General features: G+C 41.0%; 2 protein-coding genes and 1 long non-coding RNA gene across 8 annotated transcripts in view; 1 reads left to right on the top strand and 2 right to left on the bottom strand.

The window, feature by feature from the left end:
• Positions 1–543: 543 nt before the first annotated feature.
• On the top strand, positions 544–15,961 carry cep120 (centrosomal protein 120). 3 transcript variants are annotated; one of them, XM_069523207.1, is made up of 22 exons: positions 544–632; positions 1,142–1,208; positions 1,573–1,729; positions 1,841–1,955; positions 2,046–2,190; positions 2,667–2,815; positions 3,008–3,205; positions 3,294–3,518; positions 3,650–3,872; positions 3,976–4,159; positions 4,661–4,810; positions 4,992–5,174; positions 5,256–5,352; positions 5,679–5,855; positions 6,328–6,417; positions 6,529–6,621; positions 6,732–6,893; positions 6,982–7,104; positions 7,589–7,687; positions 13,773–13,918; positions 14,055–14,302; positions 14,556–15,961. In XM_069523207.1, exons 2-21 carry the CDS (start codon positions 1,160–1,162, stop codon positions 14,257–14,259), a joined length of 2,970 nt encoding a protein of 989 aa, XP_069379308.1. In that variant the 5' UTR covers positions 544–632; positions 1,142–1,159; the 3' UTR covers positions 14,260–14,302; positions 14,556–15,961. The 3 variants fall into 3 exon arrangements, with proteins under 3 accessions (XP_069379308.1, XP_069379307.1, XP_069379309.1); XM_069523206.1 differs by having other exon boundaries at positions 568–632; positions 1,142–1,295; XM_069523208.1 differs by having other exon boundaries at positions 612–675.
• On the bottom strand, positions 8,685–12,996 carry LOC138407422 (uncharacterized). 2 transcript variants are annotated; one of them, XR_011240830.1, is made up of 2 exons: positions 12,877–12,996; positions 8,685–11,731 (listed from the first exon to the last, which is right to left on the bottom strand). It is a non-coding gene; the product is annotated as an uncharacterized lncRNA (long non-coding RNA). The 2 variants fall into 2 exon arrangements; XR_011240829.1 differs by lacking the exon at positions 12,877–12,996 and adding an exon at positions 12,294–12,637.
• Positions 15,962–18,872: 2,911 nt separating the features above from the next.
• Positions 18,873–19,667, bottom strand: part of prdm6 (PR domain containing 6) — a 47,124-nt gene continuing 46,329 nt past the window's right edge. For all 3 annotated transcript variants that reach the window (XM_069523204.1, XM_069523205.1, XM_069523203.1), the window contains one exon: positions 18,873–19,667. This exon is cut by the window's right edge and continues 2,231 nt beyond it. The gene's annotated coding sequence lies outside the window, so the exon portion shown is untranslated.

Here is a 19,667-nt window from a genome sequence, read left to right as displayed (position 1 = left end):
TTGCTATGGAAATAACCTATTATTAATGAAATTAATATTATTACTAAGTTAATATTTGTAGTAGTAGTATAGAAACTGTAGTCTGGTAGTTGTAGGATTATGCTCAGCGCTAAGTAATTCTAATAAAATACAACTTAATTAGAAGTAATAGTATTTAGAAGTAGTAGTAAAGTATTATTATTAATAATACCACTTATTTAAAAGTAGCAGTTTTAGTATGAATATCACTGTAGTAGTACTGTAAGAGTACTCGTAGTAGAAGTACAAATAGTAGCCAAGTAGTAGTAGTAGGATTACACTTACTATTAGTAATATTAGTAATATTAGTGTGACTATCACAATAGTGGTGTAGTACTAAGAACAATTTCTTCTGTCTATTATTATTGTTATTATTCAGCAGCAGCAGTTTTGGTAGAAGTAGTTGTTGCTTCAGTAGTATTAATACTAGAAGTACTAGCAGCAGCAGTGGATGAAGTAGAAATCACAGTATTCCGTATCTTCAGTATTATTGAAGTCGTACCTCCAGCCTGCAGAGGGCGCTCAACCCGTCACCGTCACTCTCATCACTTCCGCTTTGAAAACAAAATGGGTGGCGCCAAAGCTCAACAACAGAGCGGCTGTTTGCGTCAACGGTCAGAGACTCTGCGATTTTAATGGTTCCTGCTGTTTAAACATGTTTGTTCATGATTATCCATGTTTCTTAATGTGTCTTATTGTTTGTTCATGCGTATCAGTGTTTCTGTGTGTTTCCTAATGTTTCTTATTGTTTCCTAATGTTTCTTAATGTTTCTCACAGTCTCAGTTTGTTTCTTAATGTTTCTTATTGTTTCTCACAGTCTCAGTTTGTTTCTTAATGTTTCTCACAGTCTCAGTTTGTTTCTTAATGTTTCTCACAGTCTCAGTTTGTTTCTTAATGTTTCTCACAGTCTCAGTTTGTTTCTTAATGTTTCTCAAAGTCTCAGTTTGTTTCTTAATGTTTCTTAATGTTTCTCACAGTCTCAGTTTGTTTCTTAATGTTTCTCACAGTCTCAGTTTGTTTCTTAATGTTTCTCACAGTCTCAGTCGGTTTGTTTTAATCAGTTAATTTAAATCACTTCAGGATTAAATTCAGGTTCAATTCAAACTCAAATTGAATCAACAGGCGTTTCCTGATGACGTCATGGCGACCAAGACTGAACAACTTCTGATTGTTGTGTCTATTCTGGAAGGTGAGAACCGACACACAACACACACAGAGAGGCATCAGCTTCACACGGACCGACAGGACCAACAGTTCATTTACAGTGTGAACGATCGTGAGTTGATTGTTAACATGTATAAAGAATATGATCTGAAACAGATCCTGGTTCACACAAATGAAATGACTCAGAGAGAAGCAGGAGTCCAACCGACGCTCATTTGTCGCTGTCGTGTCGTTGTCGTCGTCGTTGTTGTTGTTGTTGTTGACGACGACCTTTTACTCTTAAAACAAACATTTTATCAGTTTTACTCACGATCGATTCAGCCGCCTGAGACTGTCACCTGTCTGTGGAGGGATGTGATTCACACTGATGGTTTCTCTCTTGTCTTCAGGTCGTCACTTCCCGAAGACTCCTCGTCTTAGTCTCGTGGTTCAGGCGAACTTTGACGGAGAGCAGCTCGCCACAGACCCGGTGGAGCACAGAGAGCAGCCGCAGTTCAGCACCGAGCTGGCCTGGGAGCTGGACCGCAGGACGCTGCACCAACACAGGTCTGCACCGACCACACGGCAGTTTATAACTACATTACAAACAGACACAATTCATTATGACGAACCTCCACTATTCAATGAACCTCATGTTTTGACTTCTTTCCCCCACAGACTTCAGAGAACTCCCATCAAGCTTCAGTGTTTCACTGTTGACTCCGTCAGCAAGAAAAGAGATTGTGTCGGCTACATCGTCCTGGACCTGCGCTCCGTACAGGAAGTCAAACAGGTGAATGTCTCCTCCTCTGTGTCTGCGAGAGGTCGATCTGCTGTGATGTTGTGACATACGATGAGAGATGAGTTTGTGTTTGTATCTCAGGAGCCTCGCTGGTATCCACTGCTGAGCAGTAAATACACCAAACAGAGGCCAGCGCTCCTCCTCGCCGCGCTGCTGGAGAACGACGCCAAGTCCTCTGAGCCTTCTCCTGATAGGTTCAAAGCCAGGAAGGCCCCGCCCCGACAAGGTCCATACTGTTTATTTGTGCTGTTCTTGCATCGGTTTGAGTTTTTGCAGCATTAGAACAAAAACTAATGATTAACACAACACTCTGTGGAATGTTGTGGGTCAGAGAAGACTTCAGTTTTGGTGTTGATCAATCTTTACTATCTTTTTTTTGTTTTTTTTGACAGATATATTGAGAGAACTGATATTAATGAGAATGATTCAATTTAAGTGACTGTTGACACTGAAACTCGACTGACACTGAGTCCTTGTTGGCTCCTCATCCTTCATGCTGCCAGTTTACATTGAATTGTAAACATGGCGTCAGTGTCAAAGACGTTCTTGTAAAATAATTTGCTGCAGGATTTGCAAGAAAGTTTTCTATTTAATTCGTCCCTGTTGGTGTTAATTCTTTAGACTTTGACTTTTATTGTTTGATTTTTATCTTTTTATCAATGTTTGTTTAAATGTTGTCTCCTCCCACTCGTTCTGCTTCAGGTTCTCCTGCAGCAGCTGAGCTGCTTCCAGACAAACTGGAGGCTGAACTGATCTCAGACCAGGGTTACCATCAGGTCGGACCTGCAGATCACTGCACCGACATGTTCGTCCTGTCCATCACTGTGGCCTTCGCCACTAAATTGGAACAGGTAAACACGAGACACAGAAATCTTTTTGAAGCGATCGCAGGAAAACCGTAACAGACTCTTGTCATATTTTCACTTTCACCTGAGAAAAGCTGAATTACATTTAGTTTACAACATTAAACTTTAACTAAGAATTGGTTGAAAACATTAACATAAACCACCATCTTCATGTGACTGTTGTGTTGTTCCCTGTAGTTGATCCCCAGCACCATGAAACTTTCAGCAGGGGGGTCAGAGTTCTTCTTCTACTACTCTTTACTGGGCAACGACATCACCAGCGAGCCGTTTCACAACCTGCTGACCCCCGACTTTGAGCCTGAGCGCGCCTCAGTGCGCATCCGCAGCAGCAAACAGATCCTTCAGACCTTCCTGTCCCAGCAGCCCAGTTTACAGGTGAGAGTCAGAGACAGATTACTCCTCACCACATGTTCCTGTTCATGCATCATGTCTCATCATGTGTCATGTCCTCGTCCGTCCTCAGATCCACCTGTGCTGTGGGAATCACTCTCTGGGCAGCACCGACGTGTCTCTCTCAGGTCTGGCTGCAGTTTCTGTGGATCTCGAGAGCAAAGGAGCGACGATGGAGGGAGCGTTTGTGCTCAAACCTCCGAAACGCATCAAACAGACGCTGCCTGCCCTTCCTGCCGACCTGCAGCCGACCGTCGGGGTGGCTGTTACTCTGAGGAGAGAGGAGGCAACGCCACAGGTACAACGTTTCTGCCTTGTCAACCTCTGGTTTTATTTTCTTACGTCATTTGTTTCAGTTTTTGCAGCATCAAATAAAATCACACAGTTGGTACAAAAACAGTTCCGTAATATTTTATCTGTTTCCTTCAGTCTTTAGGAAATAAAGAAGGAAGTGGAGCTCAGACAAAGTCCCTCCCTCCTCCCTCAGTTCCTCCTGTTGAACAAAGACCTCGATGCTCGTCTCCAGTGCGAAAACCTCCCGACTCTCCTCCCCCCGGTCCTCCTCTTCCTCCTGCTTCCTCTCATACAGAGAGCGAGGCGGAGAGTCTCCTGGAGGAGCTTCAACGAGGCAAAGAACAGACGAGAGCGACAGGTGAAGCTCAACAGTCCGTTCCATTTTACAAACCAGACGTTAGACAGGTCAAACCCTGCACAACAGACAGGACCGGTGACATTGTGCTTGTTCTCGTGTCCAGATGCAGATGTTCCCGTGCAGCTGCAGAGTCGGGCCGCAGCCGCAGCCGAGGGCGGAGCATCGTCTGTCAGCATTTCTGCTCCTAAAGTGTCCATCCCCTCCTCCGCCCATCACTTCTGCTTCTCTCTGGACCTCCGGAGCCTGAGAGGCCTCAGCCTGATTCACCCCATCGCTGCTACGCTCAGGTGAAGAACTGTTTTACAAACCGACTGATGTGGATTAAAAAATTATAATTGTCAATGATTCTGAGGATGTTTTTTTTTTTTAGTCTCAATATTTTACAGTTTAATCATAAACTTTGTTGTACATTCCATATCAGGGAATATAAACACTTATTTGTCTGAAAGGATCATATCGACCAATATTTTATCAAACGATCAGTCAATAGATCAGGTTCTAATTTTTAGCTCGTGAATCTTCATCTCGCAGTTTTTAATAATGTTTTTACTCACAGGTTTCAGTGTAAAGACACGTGAACGCATACGTAATAAACATTGTTGGTACGTCCAACTTTGTGTTTTTGTCTGAGGACAAAGTTCTTTGTTAACAAAATGAATTAAAAAAAGAAAAACCATCTTAGTCCACGAATGTCTTTTAGAGTCTGTAATGAAACGTCACTGGTCCCAGTAACAAACCACCGAGTCCTGAAACTTGACGTCTCATGTTGTCAACATGTTTTACTTCAGATACTCGTATCAGTTCTTCGGCAGCGCAGCTCCCATAATGACCAGCCCTCCTGTGGAGCTGCTGAGGAACATGGAGGTGTCGCTGCCTCAGTCTTACTGCGCCTTCGACTTTGCTGCTTTACCGCAGCAGCTGCAGGACACGTTTCTCAGGTAGGAACAGTTTTACCTCAACGCACTCGCACGTAATCTTACACACTGAACCTTCAACTCGAGTGAAAACCTCCTCACTGTTTGCAAGGTCACTTTAGGACCAGCAGGTGGTGCTACAGGACTGTGTTTTTGATGCGTGTCCTGCAGTCTGGTACACTGTGTGTGTGTGTGTGTTCTGTAGAGTTCCTCTGGTGGTGGAGCTGTGGCACAAAGACTCGTCCAGCAGAGACCAGCTGATGGGACGAGCCTCCGTCCAACTGTCCCACCTGCTGAGCTCTGAGAGGAGCAGATTCCAGACATCCACAGGAGATCAGAGCTGGAGACAAACTCATCAGGACCGAGTCCCTGTGGTGAAAACACACCGGTAACAAAACACACCGACCGCCGGCCGTTACGGACGATAATGTGGTCGTTCATGTTTAACGTCAGTGTTTCCTCCCCTCAGTCCCTCGGAGAAGGTCGCAGAGTTGAGCTACGTGGCGACTCTGGAAGACCTGGGACTGGTCAAAGCCAGAGAGGTCATCCTGTCCGACTCTTCACAGGTGACACGACTGTGTGTGAATGTCGACATGAAGTCTGAGCTCTAATTATTACCCAGAGTTCCCTGCAGGGGTCAGCGGCGTCAACAGTGTCGTCCATCTTTGTTTTCATTTGTGGTTTTTATCCAGGAAGTAAATATTTATTTCCTTGTGTCAGTTTGATGTACGGCATCATCACAGTTCTATAGTTTATTGTCTGCTTTATCGCCACATGCTGGACTGGAGTGGAACAACTTATATCTTATATCTTCTCCTGGATTTTTTAAATTTAGATGTTAAATGAGAAGTTTGTAAAATCATGCTCAGAAGTTTTTGCTCTGTTCTCTCAGATTGAACTTGAAGCCCCCACACTACCACCCCCCCACCCTGCACCACCCAGACCTGCACCACCCAGCCTGCCCAACGCCCCACTGGGCCCCGCGGCCCCCAGAGACACCCTGGAGTACCGCACGGCCCTGGAGCTGGAGCTGTGGAAGGAGGAGCAGGAGGATCTGTTCGATGATCAGGTAAAAACATCTGTAATCACACTGGCAGGTTTCTTATCAACAACATGTACATTTACAGTAGAACAGACTAGTTAAGAGTTAAGATGTAGTTATGGAAATAGACAAATAAAATGATTTATTCTTATTTGAAGTTATTTTAACATTTATTTTCAATTCTCTATTCTGCTTAAATTTTTTCTGTTTGTTGGAAAAACCAGTAAAAGAAATTGTCTGTTTGTGCTGCAGCTTTTTATTTACATTAAAGAATATATTTCTTTCATTAAAAAATAAATGATTTCACCACATCTACTCTGCAACGGGAAAGTTTATTGAAAGTTTAGTTTATTGTTCTGACTCTGAAGACAAAGTTTTACGTGGAGCTCTCAAAACGCGACTGAAGTTATCAGATGTTTGACTCGCTCTCCTCCTTCATGCTGATGTTTTCATGTTCTGTTGCATTAAATGTGAATAAAGTGTTAATCTATGTTTTCAGTTGAAGAAGAAGGAGCTGAGCCACATGCAGGCGCTGGCAGAGGAGTGGAGGAGGAGAGACGGAGAGAGAGAAGCTCTGGTCAAGAAGAAGGTGACGAGAGTCGATGCCTCAACACAACGTCCGACACACACATCGGACTGAAGTGACTGTACTGACTCAACACGTCTGTCTTCTCTCGTCTTTTCATCCGTCCGTCTGTAGGAGGTGGAGTTTAATCTGCTGGAGGAGCAGCTCCAGAAAACTCTGTGTGATTTGGAGAAAAGAGAGAAACAGCTGGCGGAGGCTGAACTCCAGGTCAGTGTCCATCTCTCAGTTTACTCTACAGAGCAGTAGAGAGGTGACGTGTCTGCATGAGAGTTTTATTTTGTGCAGTGTTTTAAAAGTTTGTCTTTGTGTGTGTCCAGACTCAGCGGCTGCAGAGGGACCTGCGAGCTGAACACGAGCTGACCCAGAGAGAGCTGCAGGAGAGAGGCCGGAGGCTGCAGCAGGACTCTGACCACCGGGTGGCGCTGGAGCGAGACAAAGTGCGACTGATGGAGGAGGAGAGAGGACGGCTGCTGCAGCAGGTGGAGGCAGAGACTCAGAACCCGCTCTGTGATTCAGAATGGATTCAGAAATAATAACTTCTTCCACTCGTCTGTTTGCGTTGAGCAGATTTCAGACGCTGAGTCTCGGTACAAACAGCTGGAGAAAGAATTTCATCTCTACAGAGAACAACAGAACATGAGGCCTGAGTTCAGACTGCAGTCAGAGGTCAACCTGCTGACGCTGGAGAAGGTGATTGACACGTGTCGTTACTACCAGGATAATTAGTTATGCAGATACATAGAAGATTGTTCAGTCAGGAGGACCTCAAGCTGAGAAATTAATTTATGTCTGAGTACAATCTGTTAAATTCATTATTCAAATTCAGTAAATCCAGTTATTTTCTTACGGAAGCATAGTGCACCCAAAACTCTTTGGTTTGTTTTTTTAAATAATCTTTTCAGTTTTTTGCTCCATGGATAGAAGATGATGTATTTGAAATGCCTTCAGGCCGGCTACGTGGTAGATCGTTGAAGATGGGGCATGTATGGGGCAGGAGTCACCATAGGTCCATGGGAGTCACTTGGGAGTTTGAAGTTTGATCTCGATTATTTTATTTAACTTTAACAAGTTGATTTCAATGAGTTTAGTGAAGAAGAAGAATAATCATCATCATCATCATCATCGTAAATTGTCTCTGTATTTAATTAACAATCTTTTTTGTGTGATAATTAAGGTGGAACTGGAGAGGAAGCTGGAGTCCACCACCAAGTCCAAGCTTCACTACAAGCAGCAGTGGGGGCGCGCCTTAAAAGAACTGGCCCGGTTCAAACAGGTACTGTTGACTTCAATACTGTGTTAGTGCAAAGATATAACTTTTAAATTACATACAAAAAGTATTTAGTGAGTAAGTAGGAAACTCTCATCTGAAGTTAATCCACTAAAAAAACCTGTTCATTCAGTCGTGTGTCATTGATCGGTCATAAAGAAAACAGACAGAAGGAAGTTTGATGTCTGAGTTTCCTTGAATCCATCACAGAGGATGTTTCTCCTCAGGAGAATCTCTGATGGACGGTTTAAACGTTCATGAGCTGCAGAAAAATGACTGAGACATGAACAAAAAATCCAAACGTTCAGAAACACGACGACTCTGTCGACATAAAAACAAATCCACAAGCTGAGGCTCGTCTGTCGCGTCAGTTCTCGTATTTCACTGCGGATGATCATAGTTTTTCTGCGTCGGGACGATGAAGGTTTTTAATCTGCTGCTGGAGACGAGCTGACAGTGTTAGGACATTTAGCAGCTCTGTTTAAAGACACGCAGCGAGCGGAGGAAACTGAGCTCAGCTCCGCCACCATCAGTCAGCTGATTATCACAGTGACTGTGGGAGCCATAGAACCCAAGAACAGCGTCTGAGATGGATGTGTGAAGACGAGAGGGGGCGGTACAACAGGAAATACTCTAAACTAATAACGAAGAAGTTGTGTAAAATCAACCTGGAGCCTAAATTGTTTATAAGAGATATGATTGACAGCTGAGGCCGACTCAGGATTGGTCGAGCACTGTTGCTACCTCGTTCCATATCCCGTCCCACGGGACTCTAGATGACGTGTTTGGCACAAGATGGCAGCGCCTGTATCAGAGATATCTTAGCTTCATTTCTGGAGACTGGTCGTCCATTTTTATTTACTGTTTGAATGATGTAAACATCGAACACGTCAGAGCGACTCGTCTCCGTCCTCCACTGCTCAGATGTTGATTCTTCTTATGGATCAAACCACAGAGATTTTAATGACGATAGTTTGGTCCCATGAGATTATATCGTGTGTGTGTGTGTGTGTGTGTGTGTGTGTGTGTGTGTGTGTGTGTGTGTGTGTGTGTGTGTGTGTGTGTGTGTGTGTGTGTGTGTGTGTGTGTGTGTGTGTGTACATACACACACTCACAGGGCACTAAGTGGGGCTTTAGTCGGCCTATGACTAATGTAAACACACACAGACTTTATCTGACAAACTAATAACTGTTACTGACATTAACCAGCTGGAAAACAGGGCGGACATTTTTCCTCCTCTGTCTCTCTCTCTGTCTCTCTCTCTCTCTGTCTCTTTCTTTACCTCCTTTTCTCTTGATCTCATCATCATTTTAACATTCACATTTCATTTCTCCTCTCTTCCGTCTTTTGTTTTCTTTTCATAAACCTCTTTCTGTCTTTAATTGTCTCTCACTCTATTATTTTATGCTTTTTCATTTACTTTCTTTTCACTCCTGTGTCACTTCCTCCATTCTATCCTTTCTTTTCTTTCCTCCTGATCTATCTCTCCGTCTCACCCCTCCTCCTCCCTCCTCACTAAGTGCCACATCATTGTAAAGAAAACATGGTGTGATTTATGCGGCTCTAAGGGGGTTTGGCGCTGAGTGTCACCCCTCGCCTATTAATCATCCCTGGGATTGCGTTGAGCAATAAGCTAGCCAGGCGCTAACCATTCAGACGTCACACTCTCGCTTTTTATAAAATATCAGGCCTGTGTTTACACGACCATCCGTCTTGGTCCTCGGCGGTTTTTAAAGCCGGGGCTTGTTTGGTTTTTCTCGGCCTCTCCTCGCCTATTCATTCTCTCCTCTCAGCGCTTCGCATGGCGTGCTGTTTAGCTCAAGTCGGATCATAAAAATTCTTGTCCGAGGAATAATGTGCTTTTCAACCCAGGAGGCGCGGGGGGCCACAGACGCAGAGCAAGAATTAATATCCAGGCAGCAGTGAGGTATTAGATCAGAGAGTTTTTAAATTCAAAATATTGGGACAAGGAGCTTAGGTTTGTCTTTTCAGGACAAAAATATTGGAACAAAGATTAAAGCAGCAGCTAAATGAGGATGGTGGTGGTGAGACCGAGAAATAAAGTGTTTTATTGAAAGGATCACAGAACTTATGTATTTACATCTGTGAAGCCGACAGTAACAAGGGCCTCAAAACAGACTTGACGACTCAGCGTATTCTGATTTGTCACGGTTTTATCATGAACAAACTGTTTTCTCATCGTATGTGTGTCTGCAGGTTCGTCCAGAAAGTTGTTACAGACCTCATAGTTTCAGCTGCAGTTGTGTCTGCAAGTGGCATCAATGTTCTTCTGTTTGATTGAATGAATTCTGTGGGAAACTCTGTCCAGACAAGTCTCCACCTGTCGATCATTAGAATATAAAGAAATTCACTTGATCTGACTTCACGTTGAGAATTTGAGCAAACCTTCACTGTTAGTTTATTCTGAAGTAGTGATGAGTTTGACTCCCAGCTTTATTGCTCAGTTACTTTGTGTTCGGACCAGTTCACTAAGCCTCGGGCTCGGTTCCCTCGGGGGCGGTTCAGACGAAAACCATCGTCTCATGATACCGAGTGTGTTTGTATAAAACTTTGTGTCAAACAACAGATGCAACGTGTCGTCTGAGGGAATTTTAGTTTTACTGGTCTCTGCGGAGTCGCTGACGGTTCCCACTGCTCATTCCTGGAATATCAGTGAGCCTCAGTAATGACGGCTGTTTGTTCCAGACGGGGAGGGTCACTGAGGTCGAGTGTTGCACTTGACATGAATATGTTTTCTCGAAGGTTCCAGACGGTCGTTGCATTAGATGGTTTTTTGTCCAACTAGACTGAAAAACAACATCAATAAACCAGGAGGGACGAACAGATGTAGCTCACGTTCAAATAAGATGTGAAAATCAAATAACTTTCCTTCAGTGGGAAACTGTCTCCAACACAAACTTCATATTGATGAATCTGACGTCAGTCAACTTTACGTTCTAGTGGAAGTTTGACTGTTCAGACTGTGAACTGTAAATAAAGATGGATGACGGGTTTTCTCTTCCTCCCACTGTACAAACATGAAGCTGAAATATCTCTTATCTCAACATCGACTTTATGATTTTATTGTAACTGTACTCGATTTCACTTTTTCAGTAGTAGCACTTCAGTACTTCATTTTCCTTCTGTAAGAATGAAACTTAAATCAATTACAACAGAACTTTGTTTAACGAACAGGCAGAAGACGTCCAGACCCACGACCTTTAACCTCTTCAGCTGTTTCTGTTAGCGATAGAAGTGAGCAAACTATTACCACATCAAAACATCTGAAAACCTGAACAATGCTCGTGGACTTTTTGAAATCTGAAGGATTGTGTCATTTGAACTTGGTCTGAACTTGACTTTGGAAACAGTGACTGACCTTCAGCACGTCAAAGCAGAAAAGTGCTCTTGAAAACGTTCAGGTGAGCAGCGACCTCAGCGTCAGTCTGTCAGCTCTTTACAGAAAACAGACATTTCAAACATACTTTCATAATATCTGTGATTTCAGCTGCTGCGGAGACTCGTTTCTCTCTCGTTTCTAATGTGAGTTCCAGTCTGCCTCATTTCCCTTCATGTTTTATCCATCACATCCCCAAAAAACCTCGTACGGCGGCAGCAGAAAACTCCCCCTGAACTCCCACAGGCTGCGAGCTGCTCAGAAAACTACATCTGAGCTGAGAAAAGTGTGTCCACATGTGAGCAGCGGCATGAAAGTGTTTGTTTGAGCCGTCCTCCCCCGGCTGCTCTGAGCTGCTGACCTCTGAAAGAAGAGACGAGTAATGGAGGAAAGAACGAGGGGAACCCGGGGGAGGAGAAGTCATTGGCTGGTCATCCATCCCAGAAATCAGCCCCCGACTGTTTCAAACCTCCGTCCATCGTGTGGACTTCCTCTCGGGGTGGACGGTCCCTCTGCAGCTCACAGCTTGTCCACAGTTTACCACCGTCTGGTTGTTTGAGTTGGAGCTCTGAAGGAGGGATGAGGGTGCTCGTCATCTTTCTGTGCCTCCGCTCGGAGCGGCATGAAGCAGATATCAAGTTTCTGGTGCGATCTGTTAAAAAGAACATCGTCATTTATTTTTCCACCCTTTGAAAAATATTTAAACAAGCGCAGAACTTTCCGCGGCCCCTCAGGACACTTGCGGCGATGGCATGTTAACTAAATAACGATGAGTTTATTTGAACGTGTTTCCAGTGGTCGGGTCGATCGGCCGACTTCCTCCTGACCCACGTTTATGTGAACGCTCAGACTCGTCATGTGAAGACTCATCAACGGTCCCGCGAGCCGCAGATGACAGAACAGTGTGATCGACAAATTTGACCCCAACAGATTCCAACAGATTTGTCTTGGCTCTGTTCAAACGTGACTCCAAACCACTCGAGGTTCAAAACAGTTTTATTGAATCTAATCCAGATCTGACTCTTTTTAAATTCCTCATGGAATCTTTTTGCTGGAAGAAGAAGAGTCTGAGAGTTGGATCATGAAGAGCGTTCAACATTTCAACTATAGTCTCAACGTTTCATTTGAATTCTCCTGAATGAGGATCTCTGTATTTTAAATGTGTTGGAGTCACGTCTCGTTTCTCTAAAGAGAAGAGATGAAGAAAAACAAACTTGTTGTGTTTGCAGCTTTTCAACGGGACCGGTACTCAGCCGCTCCTCTGTGGCGTGTCAGCTGAGGCTGCTGGGAGATTCCTGAGTGTAAAACATCAGCTACGGGACAGAGTTTAGTAGCTCTTCTATTTTACCTCCTCACCACCGAGGCCTCAGTATCACCTCGTCCTCTAATTGTTTCAGGACTCGGCCTCAGATTGTCCTTGGCAGCCGGCACTAGAGAAAATGTTTGGCCTGTTTGTTTTTCTTGTAATTAGCCTTAAAACGGCCTGAAACACAGACGGCTAATGGTCCACAGAGAGCAGAGCCTGTGTCAACACAGTGTGTGTGTCTGTGTGTGTGAGTCTGAATGACTGATGTGTTCATGAGAGATTGTGTGCGTTTTCACGTGTTTTTTTCTGTTACGAGGTGCATGTGAAAATAGAAGCTTTCCTGTGTGTGTGTGTGTGTGTGTGTATGTGTGTGTGTGTGTGTGTGTGCGTGTGTGTGCGTGTGCGATGTGAAAATGTTAGTTTTGCGTCCAGAATCATTGAGCAGTCGTTCTGTTCAGTCTCAGGACTCAGACAGTTTCACATCATCTCACTCTGTTTTCTTTTCTTTTTTACGGCTGATGATGTCGATCACTCTGCTGCGTTATAGATTTAAGTATATGTGTAAGAATGTTTGTGTATTAATCACTGTTTATTGTCTATATGAAGACGATCAGTGTGTGTATATATATATATATATATATGTATATATATATATACACAGGCGTCTCTCTTCTTGTAGGAGCAGGTTCTTTAACCTGCAGCTTTTAATTCAGAATCTTTTGATTTATATTTCATTTTCCGGGAGTATAATTTTGTTTTCTGATCCTTTGATGTCTTTGATTTATTGACGTGCAGCTGTAAGCCAGTCGACCGAGCCCTGTGTGGTATTATGGGTAATTTTGGGAGCTGGAGGTCCGAGCAGCTGAGAGAAATATGACTTTTAGACGTTTTTATGAAGTTTTCTTTCTGTTCTCGTTGTTGCTCTTGGTCTCTGTGTGAATTCTCTTCACGTCCCGGAGCATTTTTCTCAGGGAGGTTTTTATGAAAATGTGAAACGAGACAAATTTATCACCGAACTTCTCTCAGTCTGTAATTAGAAAGAAGAAACAGCTGCTCGGCGTCTGAACGCTCACACGAGGTCAGACTTTTGTTTTCAGATATTTTTCAGCTCAGACGATGTCGAGAGTTTGATTTTAAGATAAAAAACTCGAGAACAATCTCACACAACATGGAAGTCTGTTCTGATTCAGCTCCGCCCATTAACCAGTTATTCATTTTTAAATGTTCCAGTTTCTCCAGTTTGAGGATTTTTCACTTTTCCTGATGTTCAACAAACCAAACATGTTATTGATGAAGATGATGAAGATGATGATGATGATGAAGATGAGACCTGCTCTGTTAAATGTGATTTAAGTCACTTGAATTAAAAATGTTCGTGTTTGTTTAGCGCGAGCAGGAAAACGCCATGACGCGTCTGAAGAAGCAGCAGGCGGAGCTGGAGGCCATGAGGCAGCGTTACCTAGCAACGGAGGAGAAGGCGGTGGTCCGACAGGACAGACAGGAGATGGACGACATGAGGAACGAGCTCAACAGGTCGTTCACTTCGAGCCGCTCGTGATTCCAGCTGGTTTCTTGTCTTTGCTCACAGAAGATGAACCCTTTTGTTTTGTGTGAACACAAACTGGAAACGATCGTTTCAGTAAATATTTCGTTTTATTTTCACTTCCAGGTTAAAGCAGCAGGAGGAAAGATTAGGCCCCGCCTCCTCCCTGTCGGGCCCCGGCCTCAACGAGAGCGCCGACGAGCACCTGAGCCGGCTGCTGGAGGAGAGAGACACTCTGCTGAGGACGGGCGTCTACACCCACGAAGACAGAATCATCGCTGAGCTCAACAGACAGATACAGGACGCCATGAGGGACACGGGGAACCTCTGACCCCCGCTGGAGCGTCCAATCAGAGACACGTCTGAGGCCGCAGGTAAACCACCTGACCAGCAGGACTCAGACTTCACCTCCGCGCAGGAAACGCTTCTCTGAAATCTGAAAAAGATCAAATACAAACAGAGTCAACGTGAATTCACCGGAGAGCAAAATAAATTCATCTGGAAATTATGAATCAATAATTATGAGTTTCCATCAACATTTAAAGAAAAGTGATTGTGTAGATTCGTGATCCTCAGTTTAATGTTTCTGTTTTTACTTTTATTTACTCATCTGATGTTTTTCAACAGGTTTGAATTTATTCACGTCTGAAGACATGAATCAACTTTCTCCAGTTCAGTCTCTCGAGTCGGACGTTTCCAGAATCACAGTCTCTGATGAACAAAGAACTTATTTCAAAACGACTATTTATCAAATCTCTTATTTTCTTTGTGTTTGTGTGGAAACGAATCGAGTTGAAATATGTTAATGAGCGAATGTTTTCCAGTAAACAACATTGAAACTGACAGAATGTTGTTTAAAACAAACTTTACTTCTATAAAATGAGTTGAACAAATACAATTAAGATTAAAATATTTATTTTTTACAGTTTTTCTTTTAACTCATTTCAGTTGAATAAAATAAAATAAAACTTATTTCTTAAGAATAATTTTTCTTTTTCAGTTCTTCATGTTTCTTTGAGATTAAGTTTTTTCTTCTTTTTACTCTTTTGTTTATTTAACTGAAACATTGAAAAACTCATCTGATAAATATTTATTACATTCTGTTGTAAATATTAATCAGATGAGTTTTATAACATTCTGTCGGTTTCATGAGTCGAACCTGACGGAGAAATAAAGAAGAGTTTGAATCTGTGAAAGTTTCGTGACGTGAAACAAACGGCTCAGATTCTTAGTTTCTTTATATTTTTCTGTTCATGAGCTGAAGCTGATTTTTTACTTTATGATTAATGTGTTTTCACATTTTTACATTCACTGTTACATTTACTGATTTTTTTATATTTACATGAACTTGACTTATTTGCACTTTTATCATTTTTCATGATATTTAACAAAATAAGAAATTGAAACAGAAGTTTTTTCAGTTTTATTTCATTAGAAATTTGGATTAATAAAAAAATCATCAGTTGAGTCTTAATGTCGACATTGAAACAGTTTGGGAAAGTGAAAGTGAAGTATTATGAAAATAATTTCCAATTAATAGATTCACAGAAGAATTCAAACGAATGTGAGGAAGAATAAAAGCAAAACTTTTGAATCCACGAACAGTTTGTGTCACTTTTTGTTCAAATGACTTCAGCAGTTATGAAATGATCAGAACTTGATTGAAGCTGATTCATATTCTGTAAATCTATTAAACTGAAAATGAAAGAAGTCAAAGTAAAAACTGAGGATTTGTTTCGTCCGTTTGTTTCGTGGATGAAAAGTCGATTCTGTGTTCGTGAACTGAAACTTGAAACTTGAGCCGGAAACAAATGTGTTGATTCTGTGAAGAGCGTGAACTGTTTGTGATGTTTGTACTTTTCCTCCTGTTTGTTGGAGACGTTGATGAAAGGTGTTTATCTGACAGCAGGTGGCGCTGCAGCTTCAGCTCTGACTTAGAAACACTGTGAGACTTAATTTATTATTTTTATCGTCGGAGCAGAGACGAGTGTTGATGTGGAATAAAATATTTTATTAAAATCTGAGAACTGTGATTCTTCTGTTTTAATAAAGTGATTGAAGAACGAAGACAGATTCTATATTTACACATGAACAAATCATTTCTCATTTTCTCTTCATTGTTTTATTTTTTTGTAAAAGTTAAAATATTGTAGTTTATTGCTTTTAAAGTAGAATTAAAACTGATTCATTTCTACACTGAGAATTTTTTATTTTTTATCAGAAAAAGCACTAAACCTTTTTTTTAACGTAAAAAAATAAACTGATTCAAAGCTGTGACTGTAAATATGATAAATCTGTACGACCATATTTTAAATATTCATATTTGTATTGTTATTATTTCACCTCCTTATTTGTTAATAACAGTAATAACACACATGTACATGTCGTATATATATTTACACTTCGTCAACGTGTACTTGATGTATAAAATGTTAACGTTCTCATTTTGTCAGATTCAGTAGGTGAGTAAATAAACTTTATTTTCCACCAGCTCAGAAACAAATGTACAAATTAAACAAAGTTTAAAAAATGAAACATTAAAAATATTATAGTTAAAAGTAAAAATTTATAAAGAAACAAATTGTTTCAGGTGAAAATGTAAAGTGAGAGAAGAAGCAGCGAGGTGGACACATGACACGTGTTATCACATGTACAACAACATGTTAACACAGATGTTTTGACATGTGGCTGCTCAGTGCCGATGGGAAACAGATGTTTCATCTGGAGGAGGAGGAGGAGGAGGAAGATAACGAGAGAGGAGGAGGAAGATAACGAGAGAGGAGGAGGAGGAAGAGAAGAAAAAACACTTTACTACTCACCTGTGAGGACGACAAGATGAAAGTGTGACGTTCTTCTGTCATGTTGTAAACACACAAATAACATGTTAACATACAAAAAACATGTTAACACACAAAAAAACATGTAAACACACAAAAAACATGTAAACACACAAAAAACATGTTAAAACACAAATAACATGTTAACACAAAAAAACATGTAAACATACAAACAACATGTAAACACACAAAAAACATGTAAACACATAAAAAACATGTTAACACACAAATAACATGTAAACACAAAAAAACATGTAAACACACAAATAACATGTTAACACACAAATAACATGTAAACATACAAATAACATGTAAACATACAAATAACATGTAAACACACAGAAACATGTTAAAACACAAAAACATGTAAACACACAAAAACACGTAAACAAACAAATAACATGTAAACATACAAACAACATGTAAACAAACAAATAACATGTAAACACAAAAAACATGTAAACAAACAAATAACACGTAAACATACAAAAACACGTAAACATACAAAAACATGTAAACACAACAAACATGTAAACACATAAAAACATGTAAACACACAAATTGAAAACAGAAAACAAACTTGTCAAACTTAATTAACAAGTAGACGATAAATAAAATGTGATTTAAAGAACAGAAATAAAACAGATGAATCAAAGCCGATGTTTATTCTAAATGTAAAATGTTTCCCCGGAGACGTTTTGTTCACAACACAAAATATTAGTTTTGTGACGTCAGCGTGACCTTTGACCTTCGAGCACCGAGATCTGATCAGCTGATCTGTGAGTCGAGTCTTTGGATCAAAGTCGAGAAATTAACTCAAAGCATTTTTCAGATGTCGCGTTCAAGAGCAATGAACGACCTGAGGACATAAAGCCACCGGCCACTGGGGGTCACTGTTAGTGAGACACACACACACACACACACACACACACACACACACACACACACACACACACACACACACACACACACACACACACACACACACACACACACGTGTCTAATTGGTTTTGAACGTGCAACCTCTGTTTTATTTCCTCGAATTTCGAATCATCTTCAAACTTGGTTCAGATTTGCAACAATTAAAACTTTGGAGGAGAATTAAAACTGAAAATCTAAATCGGTTAAAACCATAGACTGTATATAAAAACAAGAGAAACAACTTCGGCTCCAGAGAAATAAATCTGTGTGTTGTGAAATAGAAATATTCTTCATTATTCTCTCTTCTTGTTGAGTTGAGTTCAGATCATTGTTCCTCCTCAGCTTCGTTTCTCAGTTTCTCTCTTTTCTCCCTCACGGATCCAAACGACAACTTCCACAATCTCATTACGTGTAATTTCATTCAGATAAAAAATAAACAGAGCCGAGAGAGAGAGAGAGAGTCCTGAGACTTCAGGTTGTTCGGCCTCTGGGTTTGGATCCGGTTCCCACGATAGAAAAACATCGATGATTGATGTCTGAAAACTGCGACTGTGTTTGTTTTGGTGAATTTGTCGAATCCTCGCAGGAATAATCTGAAATCAGAAAGTGGAAAGTCCAGTTTGTGTTTGTAGACGGAGCTGAGGTCAAGGCAGAGTGTGTGTGTGTGTGTGTGTGTGTGTGTGTGTGTGTGTGTGTGTGTTATTAGCAGTAAGTAGAGGCAGCTGTTGGTCGCTGTGTGAGTTTATAAAAAGATTTCGTCAAATACAATCGATCAAACTCAAACTTTTCTCCTAAAGACGATAAAACGTTTGTCGTCACTTCGTTCCTCGTGAACTTTTTTAAAAGTCGTCAAACGTTGAACTTCTGTTGCTGATCAGCGACGTCACACACACCAGGAGAACCGGAGCTTCACGTTCCAGAGCCGGAGTCTACGTACGTTTTTTATCCACGATCTCTGTCACGAAAAAACTTTTACAAAAAAGTGACCGAAAATGAGGCGGAACTATCCATAAGATTGTTTTTGTTTTCTTCCAAAATAAACGTCTACAACGATCGAGACACAGAAAGTTCCTGTTCGCTGATTTAAAACGTTCTGTGCGATGTCAAAATAAAAACTGTTGAGTGTGAAACAAAGAAAACAAAAGACGAAGCTGAGGAAAGAATAAAATCACAGCGAGTCTCTGAGAAGAATCCAAACTGGAGCTCAGCTTTATTTCCTCTGAACACGACTTTCTGCTTCTTCATCTCATTTTGTCGTTCGTTTAAAAAAAAGGGACGAGTCGGAGAAATCATGCAAACACGTGAATTCATCAGTTTTCTGTTTGACACGTTTTCATTCTGTCATTTTACAGAGGAAATGATTATCTTCATCTTCATCTTCATCATCATCATCATCATCATAATCATCACCATCATCATCATCATCACCATCATCTTCATCTTCATCAGATTTGAGCAGGATTCAGTTTCTGTTCAGATTCACGTTATTGAGGAAAGATGTTGCTGCAGAAATTAATTTGGTTTTTTTGTTTAAACTTTAATAAATAAATTGAAATTCTGTTGATTTACTTTTTATTTTGAAAGTTTAGTTTGTAAAAAAAAATCTGTTTCCTCATTAATAATCATTTTTATTGTGACAAGTTGAACAGGAAGTGAATTTACCTAAATCTGCTTCTTGATCACGTTTGTTTTTCACAAAGTCAAATTATTTCACGTTCGAATTTAAAATCCCATCGTTTTTTATGTACAGAAGAAAATCGTCTGTTTTTAAAAAAGAGACGTTTCACTGATGAAGATGTTTTTTTCTTTTGGTCACAAACACAAAATTCATTTTTACCAAACACACGATGAACAAAAAGAAAAAAGAGAAAAAGATTCAACATCAGATAAATTCTGTTTCCTGCATCTTGAGGATTTGTGGGTAAATTCACTTTTAAATTAAAACATTTTTAAATAATATTTTTGATTTGAAAAGAAGAAA

This window comes from Paralichthys olivaceus, chromosome 4 (genome assembly GCF_024713975.1).
Source record: "Paralichthys olivaceus isolate ysfri-2021 chromosome 4, ASM2471397v2, whole genome shotgun sequence".
NCBI classification, from domain to species: Eukaryota; Metazoa; Chordata; class Actinopteri; order Pleuronectiformes; family Paralichthyidae; genus Paralichthys; species Paralichthys olivaceus.
Note: the sequence above shows the minus strand (reverse complement) of the source record. Positions and strands in the feature narration are given on the sequence as shown.

What these genes read in the sequence shown, in the direction of transcription:
- cep120 (XM_069523206.1), top strand. Translation starts at nt 1,160, where the DNA reads ATGGCGACCAAGACTGAACAACTTCTGATTGTTGTGTCTATTCTGGAA. An exon ending in AGGACGCTGCACCAACACAG is followed by an intron (nt 1,730 to 1,840) that starts GTCTGCACCGAC and finishes TTTCCCCCACAG; the next exon opens with ACTTCAGAGAACTCCCATCA. An exon ending in ATGAGGAACGAGCTCAACAG is followed by an intron (nt 13,919 to 14,054) that starts GTCGTTCACTTC and finishes TTTCACTTCCAG; the next exon opens with GTTAAAGCAGCAGGAGGAAA.